The sequence below is a fragment of the Pseudophryne corroboree genome, chromosome 12, assembly GCF_028390025.1.
Source record: "Pseudophryne corroboree isolate aPseCor3 chromosome 12, aPseCor3.hap2, whole genome shotgun sequence".
Lineage (NCBI taxonomy): Eukaryota > Metazoa > Chordata > Amphibia > Anura > Myobatrachidae > Pseudophryne > Pseudophryne corroboree.
Genome location: NC_086455.1, coordinates 150,221,628 through 150,234,391, shown reverse-complemented (window position 1 = coordinate 150,234,391; position 12,764 = coordinate 150,221,628). Strand labels below are relative to the sequence as shown.

The window sequence follows — 12,764 nt, the reverse complement described above, 5'->3', positions numbered from 1 at the left end:
GTGGTGGATACATTAGGTGGTGTCACTAGCGGATTGCAAGACACCGATATAACCTATACAATTGAGTGATGTGTCACAAAGCTGAAGTGAATGAATCAGAGTGAGAATATGATTATTTCACGAGTGAAGAAAATTCCCTATTCCAATTAAGCTCTATCTAATTATACAGATTAGATGTTTCACTGAAAGTTACTGATCCCCACTATATATAATAATGCGCAGATAAAGTGAAAGTATTGGGACCACACTTAGTCAGATAACTGATGGGGAATTAACAGCGACAGGAGGGATGTGCAGTTTATAACAAATAGACGGCTGCGCATGGCGGGTGTTCATAACCGCTAGGAGCGACCTGAGAAGTATACACATATACCATCATTTATACTGCACCATTACTCAATTGGGTAATAATATATGTTCAATTAACAATTATCTATTATAGGACAGTAGTGTGGTGTGCTGTGACGGGGAATCACCATAATAGCCGAGTGCTAAAGAATTGAGCCCAGTACCCAGGTTAAAAATCACTGATAATTCAGTTGATTTGTGAAACAGATAAAGAAACTAATGAATATTAACCAACTAAGTAGATTAACGAAAATATATAAAAGACTGATATTTCCCTAGATGACAAAGGTGTGTTATACATTAAAATAAATGAAACCTAGCAAATTTGACAGCAGCAAGGGCCATTGAGCCGATATGAGAGGAGAAATCCTCATTACAGCAGCAGCAGTCTCTGTGGATGATTAATTTTAACCCCATATTGTTTATTATACTCATTTATACTATTTTGATATTTCATATGGCTGTAGAAAAATATCTTTTTTAATTAAAATAATAAAAGTTATGTATTAAATTGTCGATATTTGAATCTCAGTGCACCCCACTAAATGGCTTCTTTTCTTGTGTGTATGTATTGTAGTCTTTAAAGCCAGGTGTAGCACTCCCAGAAAAAGAAAAAGGTGCATATATTACACTAAAAATGATCATTTGGGAATGAGATTAATCATTTTGTAAAATTATACACTGGTGCGGGAATAACCTTTTTGCTCTAACTTGATGAGGTGTGTTGTGTGTGGATAGTATTTAAATGAGGGGTGTTTCTGGGAACCTGGAACCCACCCTTCATTTAAAAGAGAGCAAAGGGTGCTCCCTTATTTAAAGGAATGCAAATGCAAGAATTCCGCTTAAAAATGTTTAGCTTCAACTGTAACAGGGCAAGCATGAGCATAATGTCTCTCTGTTATTATGAAAATAAGCCCTTAGGCTATTCAGCGCCGTACCAAAACCTCTCATGGGCAAGGCACAGTATGTATATGTAATAGATGCTGTCATCCTCACTTAGCCTACCAACACCATGCTGTAAAGCAGTGAGGTTCTTTCCAACTCCTTGGGCTCTGAAAAGTTGGAGAAAATCAAAATTGTTACCCTCGGAATGTCAACTTTGCTACACACAAACAAGTGAAAATTACAACTGGATGGTCACGATGGCAGCCAAACTGGCCAGCATGTAAAAATGCTTGTGATTGGCTGTCAGCCAAATGCTAAATGAGGCACGTATTTTTTGGAACAGTTTTGAGCATTTTGTTAATCTTTGCTGAAAGCACTTACTGCAGTTATAAAGCTTGTTAATTTTAGAAACGTCCAGGACACTTAATCCATCTCTTTGTCCAATGGGCACATTTGGGTCAGGTTTGGGTATTATGGTGTCTTGTCCATAAACTGTGCTGAATGCATTCCTGAGAGCCAGAAAAAAAACAAACAGAAAATGATTAGTCTGTAAGTGTACTGTATTTTTTTTTAATCAAAATAATCAAGTTGTTACAAAATTAAAATAAAATAAAATATCTGAGTTGGATGCTGCTGTGTCTGCATTAGCATTTTTTGCCGTAATCACATCTGCGACTTAATGCTGATGCTGGTACTAGCCCTTCTTCTGGTGTATAGTCATGAATGTGAAAGGCTGGGGTGCCCATATTGAGTGGCTGTAGTCATAACCATACATACTCCCTACTGCCCTCTACAGTCAGCCAATCCTCACTGCCTCTCCTTCCATCTGGTTACTACTTACCGCTCCTGAATCCAAGATCTCTCCAGCGTTGCCCCCTTCCCACACACACTATTGAAATGATCTCTCACTTTCTATTAGACCAGGCATGTCCAAACTGTGGCCCTCCAGCTGTTGTGAAACTACATATCCCAGCATGCCCTGACCCAGTTTTGCTGTCAGAGAATGCTAAAGCTGAGTCAGAGCATGCTGGGATGTGTAGTTTCTCAACAGCTGGGGGGCCGCAGTTTGGACGTGCATGTAGTAGACTATTCCATAATCTGCATAGCATCAAACGAGCACTGGAAACCACCTTTTCATAAACTGGTTGTATCTCCACATAGTTTCATTTTCCTTTTTTCATCCCCCATTTCTCCCACTCTTGCATCCTGCCCATAGCTTCCCTGTGTCATACCTTTGTCTACCCCTTCCCTTTAGTATGTAAGCTCCTATGAGCAGGAATCTCTTCCCTCTGTCTTTAGAAAGTGGAGATGTCACCCAGAAATGAAAGTAGACACCGGAGTGAACGCAACTCATTTGCAGTTTGCGTACACATATGCAGCCTATACGCAAGAACGTTAAACATCGACTGCTCGAGTACGTCTATGGCTACACAGATTAGACACGGCAGTAGTCACACAGGTGCCATATTTTTGTACGTAGGAATTGACAGCTGACATTATATACATGCCCCGTAAATGGCCATGACACGCCTGCGTTTTTACAACTGCTCCCCGCTAACACGATGTTACCACTCCCTAATGGTCACTTCCTGTCAATCACGTTGTGATTTAATCCTCATTGCGAACGCAATCACAAAGGTACCTCTGCGCATGCGCAATGCAACCACAGAATATGTACAGTCTGCCAATAATTGCTCAATTGGGAAAACATTGGCATAGCGTAGAGGTATGCTTGGTTGAGACGGACTCAAGATAGGAGTAAAATATCTTTGCTTCTAGCCTTTATCTGGCGTTATGTAAGGGGTAGGTCTCAGGCTTCATTTGTACAATTTTTAGCTGTGCTTTCTTATATTTTGCACCTGAGGGGGCAACAGGGCTTTGCCAAGTCTTTTTTGTTGACTTGGGTCATGAGAGGATGGGCCAGGGTGGCTCCGGTCTCCCGGATCCATGCTGGCCCATCAATCGGTTTCTTTTGCGGCATTTGTTATTGGTTACTAATAGCTTAAGTACTTCCTCTTCTGGGGGCAGATGTTTAGTTTGGCCTTCAAAGCAGCTTTTCATGGGTTATTTTGGGTGGAGAAACTCGCTGCTGTCTGAAGAAGAGCCCAGGCTCCTTTGTTACTTGAGCACCTAATTTTGAGTGATGATTTGGTGATGTAATGGATACAGCTTTTCAAAACTGATCAATTGGGCAGAGGTCTCCTTGAAAAGATGTGCTGAGGTGAAGATGTTACTTGTTTACCTGGTGTGGCGTTATGGTATGCAAAGGCAAGGGGGGCATGGGCTGGGCTGTGTCATTTGGATGTGTCACTAGTTACCAGGTATCAGTTTAGTTGGGTTTTGAACAACTGTATTCTGGTCTGGGTCTTTCTACGGGGGATTATAGTATGCATTCTTTTCAAATCAGAGCTGCGTCATCAGCCGCAGCAGTGTGGTGTTCCATGGAGGAGTTTTGTGCGTTGGGAATTCTAACCTATATTGTAAATACATAAAATTTTAAACTGCTTAGCATTTCTGACTTGAAGGCTAGCCACTCGCCATCTTTGATGGAGTCTTGAGCATTTTTTTTTCTTGACAGACATCTTAAGCCCTGGATCAATGCCCAACCGGAAAGGTTTTTGTGTTTTCACCTCTTGTCAAATTACTGTACGACACCTCCCCCCCAACACACACACACACACACACACACACACACACACACACACACACACACACACACACACACACACACACACACACACACACTGAACCCAGCATACATTCTTATCCTGCCACTTTAGATTTTACATCATACATCACATGTTGTTACTTTGCATTTTATTTATCTTTCTTAGACTGGGTTCATTATAGATTAATGATTGTATGCTTGTGGGTGTCAATTTATTGGTATTTGTTCTTTTATTATTTATTTTGTTCTTTGTTCTTGTCTTTTCTTTGGTTTCGGATTGCAGTTGGACTATTTGCCGATTTGGTTGGAAGGCCACTCCTTTTTTTTATTGGGCAGCTCTGTCACAAGCTGGCATTGATTTTGTGGCTTCATCAGAATTTTGCATAGTCCGGTGTATTGGGCAGAGGGGGCTTTAATGGGCAAACTTCATGCAATTGTTTTGGGACCAGGTCTATTATTTTGGGTGTTCCGCACATCTAGGTCCTTCCTGGATTTTTGTTTTACAGTTAGACAGGAGCTGGTGTGGCTGCTAGGACAGCTTCCATTCATCCATTTAGAATTCTCAGAGATTGTTCCTAAGCTGCACTGGTGAAGTGCAGTGCATTCTTCCACTATCACGTTGATTCAGCACTGGGTGAACTTGGTGGTTTGGAGGGGTTTTGTGGTATGGCACCCTTGCATTGTTGTTTGCGATGTCCACCTGTTCATGGCAGATGGTCATAGGCATTTCTATAATGGGTGCAGTGTTTGCGGTACACACGAGCCCCTAGGGGGGAGGGCACATGGCACACACTTCACCCATAGAGTATACTTACCCTTCCGGAGTCCCGCGGTGGGGGCCCTGCAGTGCGGGCACAAATCACTTGAAAAATGTCCGCTATGGTAATTTCCGAGTGATTTGCACATGCACACTAGAGGTGTCCCCGGAAACAAGGCACGGGCCGGAGAAGAGGGGGCCAGCACATAGGCTGTACATGGGTCCCCTCTTCTCTTAAAATGCCCCTGCAGATGGTGTACATCTGTCTTAGCAAGGGATATCAATATTCTTGGCAGACCTTCTTGAGGCTCCTAGAGCTTTGTATTTTTCTGCAGGTTTACATAGGTTTCCCTTCTTTCTGGTTGTTTATGGGTTTAGGTCAGTTCTTCTTACCCTAGCCTTTAGGAAGGTTTGTTTAGCTAAGTTTTTGTATGGTGGTGGAGTTTCTGTGAACCTATGGTGTTTATGGGTTTAGTTCAGTGGTTCTTACCCCAGCCTTTAGGAAGGTTTGTTTAACTAAGTTTTGCATGGTGGTGGAGTTTCTGTGAACCTATGGTGGGTGGGACAGCCTAGTTGGCATGTGGCTGGAGTTTGATTTACCCTGAGGTGTTAGTAGGACTGTCAACGCCAGTATAGGCAATTGCCCCATGATGGGAATGGGGGCACCTCCAGTGCAGATGCCTCCATCAGGTGTTACGTTGACAGGCACTTCAAGATGGAGGGTGGGTTTAGCAGTTGGCCACCATCCTTCCCATTTGTTGTTCCTAAAAGGGGGTGGCGGAAGGCCACTCGGCCTACTTTCATCTTGATGTGGAGGTTTGGCTGGAGATTGTGCCTATCCTCTTACGTAGTTATAGTTTTTCTTGGTTAATTTTTTGGAATTGTTTTATCTATATTTTCTTTAATTTACACACAGTCACCAATTTAAATAGGCCTTCATACTCCTTAATCATTGTAAAAAATAAAGCTGACCTATCTGTTAACTGGCATTCAGTTTGTCTGTGTCATTTATTTTGTAGGTGTATGCATGTGTGTATATATTTTTGCAGGCCTCAGGTGATAGTGGTTTATGCACTCCCTAATAATGGATGCTCATCTTCTATTTAAAAACATGCACTAAAAAAACTCAAATAAACATGTACTATAAAGTCCATGTACTGTACTACTACATGAACATGTATTTTGGAGAAAAAGATTACCTGGGATAATGCATTACTGACGCATAGTCATATTCAAGGCCCAAATTATTAGTGTTATATTTCTGAAAGTTGGCCACATTTTCTGTGAAAGAGAAAATATATTTCCATAAGGTAAATTGAGGATGAAACAGCATGCCTATAGGGACTGGTAAGTATTCGTGCATACTGCCAATCAAAAATAGCAGTGTGTAGGCAAATGAGGTCAAGATGTATCATAATTTTCTTGCAAACATTGATACATCCCACCCAAAGACAAAGATTTCTGATTTTAGGAGGATCAACTTTGCAAAACCACATGAATAAAAAAGCAGTAGGAAAGTTAATATGTACAAACACAACTTAACTTTGTTTCAGACTTGTTAGGAAATTTATAGGAAAATAAATCTAGTTTGGTTTACAAAAGAAGTAGCAATCATTGTAAAGTAAAATAGATGGCCTTCAGGAAATATGAGTAGACTAAATACATTACATACAATACTGTATATCTGATATGGCAGAAGAGATCCATATACTGTAGTTTTCAAATGTGCATAGCTTGAAGAGAGAATAAGGAACAACCCTTCTAGGATTGACAGTAGGTATATAAGTGACTCATCAAGCCCAGAGAGCCGCACACCCCAGCAAGTGTTTATTCCTTACAGACACTTAGTATACTGGAGTGCCGGACCAATTGCACTATATATATATATATATAAATATATATATATCAATTCTAAATAAATTAAACATTTTGGAATTAGATTCAACAGTGGTCAAATGGATTTTGGTTGGTGGATAAAGCAGACTTATAGTGAATGGAAGATCATTCAGCGAAGGGGGTGTTTTCAAGTCCCCCAAGTATTTTGTATATTTATGATGATCTAGGAAATCTAGAGTAATAGTCAGGTTTGTGGCAACTCCAGGTTCAAGACAAAACATATAATAAAAAAATATATACACAGGTCTATAAAACCAAATGGCTGAGATTGAGTATTATCAATAGCACTGATAATATCATCTACTGAGCAGGACAGGGATCGAGGAAGTGATTCTAAGGTGACTCAAAGATAAGAAACCAAATTAACAAAGCAATGTGGAAAACCTTTCTATAAACAATACTAGGTTGAACAAGGAGAGGAATTAGTAGTGGAAAAGATAGCATAACTAGTATGGTGATAACTATAATTGTGTGGTTGCCATAGAATAATTTTCATGGGCCCCAAATGAGGGAGGGGGGTACCTTCATACCCTCCAACTATACCTTTTTGGCAGGTACAGTACCTTTTTTTTATGGTCTGTACTGATTTTTGACTCTCCAAACTTCCATTGAAAGTATAGGAAAGGGGACATGGCCACACCCACTTTCCTCGTGACCACACCCCCTTTTCTAATTTGTACCGATTTTTATGTGTAAAATATTGGAGGGTATGGGTACCTTCTTCTCTTTCTTCTCTTTCACTGTGTGGTTGTACTACATCAGGGGCCTAATTCAGAGTTGATCACAGCAGTAAATTTGTTAGCAGTTGAGCAAAACCATGTGCACTGCAAGGGGGGGGGGGCAGATATAACATGTGCAGAGAGAGTTAGATTATGGGGAAACATAATGGGAGATGTACTTAGACTTGGAGACAGTGTCATAACTAGAAATTTTGCTCCCCCAAGTGAAAACAAGTTTCCGGTATCTCCCCCCCGCTCCCCCCCACTGTAATGAAGTAATGAAGTTGCATGCGCTTAAGCTACAAAAAAGGGGTGTGGCCTCACTGGAAGAGGCATGACATTGCAGGAAAAGACTACCTTATACCCCAGTTTTGCAACATGCACGCCCAGATATCAGCCACCACAGGGAAAAGACACCCTGATTTATGCTCCTTACATTATTTGTCCTTTTTCCACCATATTGTAATGCCCCTTACACATCATGCCACACACCGCAATGTCCATTACACATTATACCACACACCGTAATACAGGAACAGACTTGGGCCAGAATTCGGCCCTGGTATTCGTGTGCGTGTTAGGGGGCGTGGACTCGCAGCACCCCCCCCATTTTGGTTAAATTGCAGAATACGGGTGGGAGTGCGCATGTGGGCGTGCTGTGTCTGCATGTTACAAACAGGTACTTCCGGCAGCGGTGGGCACAAACAGAGAGCCAGGAGCTGTGCTGCACGTGGCCTTCACGACTTCTCTGTGACCAGACCAGCCCACGTGCCCATCAGTCCGGCCACCGTAATGACTATGACACATCATGGCATACACAACAATGCCCCTGACACATTATGCCACACACTACAATGCCTCTGACACATTATGACACACACCACAATGCCTGTGATACATTATGCCACACACTGAGATGCCTGTGATACATTATGTGACACAACACAATGCTCCGGACACAATATGCCTCACATCCCAGTACCTCCGACACATTATGCCACACACTGCAATTCCTGTGACACTTTCTGCCACACACAATTCCCCTTACACATTATGCCACACACCACAATGCCCCTGACACATTATGCCAAACACTGCAATGCCCATGATAAAGTATGCCACACACCACAATGTCCCTGACTCATTACGCCACACACCATAATGCCCCTGGCACAATATGCCACACACCACAATGCCCCTGGCACAATATGCCACACTACAACAATGTCCCTGACACATTCTACAACAATGTCCCTGACACATTCTGCTCCACACTAAAATATTCCATGCTCGTTGCCAGAGGTTTCATGCTCTGGGTGTCATGCTCAATGCCAGGGGTGTAATGCAGTTGCCAGGGATTTCATGCTCTGGGTGTCATGCTTGTTGGGGTGAATGCTCATTGCCAGGGGTGCATGCTCTGGGTTCATGCTTGTTGCCAGGGATTTCATGCTCTGGTTGTCATATTTGTTGTCAGGGGTGCCCTATTTGTAGCCAGGGCTGAATGCTCATTGTCAGGGGTTTCATGCTCTAGGTGTCATGCTCATTGCCAGAGGTGAATGTTCATTGCCAAGGGTGAATGCGCTGGGTGTCATGCTCGTTGCCAGGGGTGTCAAGCTCATTGCCAGGGGTGAATGCTCATTGTCAGGGATTCATGCTTGCAAGGGGTGTAACATGTTGGTGTCTGGTAGTCGCTGGCAATGCCGCAAGTGCTGAGCGCTCCCGGCACTTCCTGTCAGTATTGCAGCGCTTTACAGGGAAAGGGGAGTCAGATGCTAGAAATCAAGTATGACCTCTAGCATCTGTCTTCTCCAAGGTGGTGACCATCATTGGAGGGACATTGGCAGATTTACATGCGGACGACTAGGAATCTGCTGCGCCACCCTGGCACCTCGAAGCCCCCGCAGTGTAGTTACGCCAATGGAGAGTGATTCTGAGGGACATATGTAAAAAGATTAGGGAGAGATAAAGTGGAGCAAGATAAAGTACCATCCAGTCAGAATCTGTCATTTTTCAAACACCATGACAGTTAGGAGCTGATTAGCTTGTGGTTTATATCTTTATTTCCAAGGCTTAGCACATATGCCCCAAATATTCTTGCAATAGACACAAGGCTCTTCTAAATTTGAAATAAATAGTGTCAGATAGGGTCTGGGGTTATTATGAATAAAATTTGTCAGAATGAATTGACCAAGTGGTACTTAACATCTATCAAACTCAATGTTCATATGTTTCAGAGATTGATATCAGTTGTACATTTTTTTTCAAAATCTAAATAGAGGATGTGAAATCTGTTAAGCTTTAAAATAGAATGACATTACCTGGTGAGATGTATTGGGTCATAATAGTGACGTGGTTATCGCGATCACTACGAGATTGTTCATGAAAAAACCCAATAGCATGGTTTAGCTCATGTTGTATGATCCCTCTGGACATGCAATAATCTGCTGATAGGAACACTTTCTGTACACCACCAATTCTTCCAATGTAGGATGCACAACTGGAGGAAATCGGAGAAAAACACAGCATTAAACTATACAATACTGGGGGTCATTCCGAGTTGATCGCTAGCTGTTTTCGTTCGCTATGCACCGATCAGGCAAAAAAATCGGCACTTCTGCGCATGCATATGCGGCGCAATGCGCACGCGCTTCGTACTATAACAACGAATGATGTAATTTCACACAAGGTCTAGCGAAGCATTTCAGTCGCACTGCTGGCCGCAGAGTGATTGACAGGAAGTGGGCGTTTCTGGGTGTCAACTGACTGTTTTCAGGGAGTGTTCAGAAAAATGCAGGCTTGCCAGGAAAAACGCAGGCATGGCTGGGCGAACGCAGGGCGTGTTCGCGACGCCAAAACAGTAACTGAATAGTCTGAAGTCATCGCAAGCGCTGAGTAGGTCAGAAGCTACTCTGAAACTGCACACATTTTTTTTGTAGCCGCTCTGCGAACCTTTCGTTCGAATTTCTGCTAAGCTAAAATACACTCCCAGAGGGCGGCGGCATAGCGTTTGCACGGCTGCTAAAAACTGCTAGCGAGCGAATAACTCGGAATGACCCCCCACTATACTGCACACAGTTCACAAATTACCCTGAAGACAAAAACTAACAGCATCAGAGCCGGCCTTAGGTATAGGCAAACTAGGCAAATGCCTAGGGCATTTGGTATGCTTAGGGGCACCAGCAGCTTCTGCTGATTAAAATGATATGCGGCATGCCTATATTCTGTGTGTGACTGCGGCTGTATCTGCATACGAAATGCAACGTTGCAGTGTATTCCTGGAAATCACTGTAATGTAGCATTTTGTATGCAAATACAGCCGCAGTCGCACACAGAATATAGGCATGCTGCATATCATTTTAATCAGCAGAAGCTGCTTGTGTATCCTAGCCACATGGTAATGCAAATAAGATTCATTTTCATAAACAAAAGGCGCCCGACGTTAGCAGAGCTGCCAGCTGACTCATGCCAGGCATCTCCTTCAGAACTAGTGGCGGTGCTAGGGGGCACCAGCCAAAATCTTGCCTAGGGCATCATATTGGTTAGGGCCGGCTCTGAACAGCATATTATAAGCTTGATTGAACTTTACATTAATGACCCCTCTTTGCAGATGCTAATAATGTTTGAACAGTAATACCAATCTCCATTAACTTAATTAATTTTGTGATAGAACATCTGACACCTGGAGGTATGTGTGTGTGTGTGTGTGTGTGTGTGTGTAAGGGGGGGATAAGGGGGGTATTCAGATACTTTTTACAATTGGAACTTTAGCTATCTAAAACTAAAGACTGTAAAGTTATCCCTAAAACGCAACACTGGAGTAGCTTGTATGATGGACCGGGTGCTTTTGTTTCAATAATAATTTTAAATTCTGCCGATCTTTGAGTTTGTATTTGTAAAAACGAAGAAAAAGCTAAATAAAATGAGAAGTGCATATGGTAGCATGAACTCTTTAAACTGTCAGTAAAAGCACAGTAGCACAGAACAGATCTGCCAGTTTATCAGGCTATAGCTAGGGTTGTGCAGGCGGTTTCACCACCCAGGGAACATGGAGTAGAGGACATCACCATCACTTCCCTAGTGGCATCTAAATATGGCTTGCAAGGTGCCTGGAACAGAACCCTGTAGCCTGGACAACAAACACAGAGTTGGCCAGAGCGTATGAAGGTCCCTACAACCCCGCATCCTCCTTGTGTTAGCACCTGTGTAGATGAGGAAAGCCCAGGAAATAGGCCGGCATGTGATGGTTAGATTGTTATGGGGAGTGAGCTTTTCCTTTTCCTTTTAATAACAATATGCATGACTTCCGATTCCGGCGTCATGCTGTGAGCACCCTCGCTGCACAGCTCCGGCTCAGCACCCGTTCACGGACCGCCATTTACGGCTTTTAAACAGCCTCCATACAGCATCCCAGCTTCTCTCCGCTCCCCCCGCTCACAGATGGACAAGTTTTGGCCTCCAGCCCTCCCGTGAAGCCGCACATAGGGGGTCATTCCGAGTTGATTGTAGCTGTGCTAAATTTAGCACAGCTACGATCATTCACACTGACATGCGGGGGGACACCCTGCACAAGGCTATCTCGCCCCTCATGTCAGTGCCGACCCCCCCCCCCCGCAGAAGTGCAAAGGCATCGCACAGCGGCTATGCCTTTGCACTTCAAGAGCAGCTCCCGACCAGCACAGCTTTAGTGTGCTGGCTGGGAGCTACTCATCGCTCCCCGGCCCGCAGTGGCAGCGTGTGACGTCACGCAGCCACTGCGGCCCGCCCCCCGTTTGGCCCCGGCAATGCCTGCATTGGCCAGACCAAACCCACGAAACACCGAAACGACGCCGTTACGCCCCCTTCCGCCCAGCGATCGCCGTTGCCTGTCAATCAGGCAGAGACGATCGTATCCCTGCAATGGCCTTCGGCCGTCTGGCATGCGCCGGCACACTACGGCGCTGGCGCATGTGCAGTAGGGACCCGTTCGCATTAAAATGCAGCGAGCGAATTGGTCAGAATGACCCCCACAGTTCCGCAGACTACACGCCAGGAGAAGCGGAGGGCTTATACAAACATGGCGCCTGGCCTTACAACACCGCCCTCCTCACCTAAGAAACAGCTTTCTAGTGCTGTTATGCTCACTAACCCCACCGCTGAACGCTCCAAACTTGGTAAACGCCTGGACATGCCAGTTACACATTCAGACATGGAAGATGGCATAACTACTACGATGGGTCCATTACTGGCAAAAGCAGTCTCAGATATCACATCCCAATTACAACAACTCACTCATAAAGTAACAGTGAATGAAAACAGAATTGGTAATTTATGCCATGATATGGCACAAGCACAGTACGCCATTACACACCTTGAGAAAGAAAACTGTTAACTTTGGTACAAACTTGATCATGCAGAAAATAGATCGCAACGGAATAATATCCGCCTTGCGGGGGTCCCAGAAACGGTTAAGGGGCTGACTTGTCTTCTTTGGTGCAAACCACATTACCGTATT

General features: G+C 43.8%; 1 protein-coding gene across 1 annotated transcript in view; it reads right to left on the bottom strand.

Moving 5' to 3' along the window:
- Positions 1–12,764, bottom strand: part of LOC134979998 (embryonic protein UVS.2-like) — a 96,027-nt gene that overhangs the window by 69,883 nt on the left and 13,380 nt on the right. Inside the window, exons 6-8 of the mRNA XM_063946594.1 lie at positions 9,592–9,770; positions 5,858–5,939; positions 1,615–1,742 (exon numbers count right to left, since the gene is read on the bottom strand). Of these exons, the coding sequence (XP_063802664.1) occupies positions 1,615–1,742; positions 5,858–5,939; positions 9,592–9,770 (389 nt within the window). The remainder of the gene's footprint in view (positions 1–1,614; positions 1,743–5,857; positions 5,940–9,591; positions 9,771–12,764) is intronic.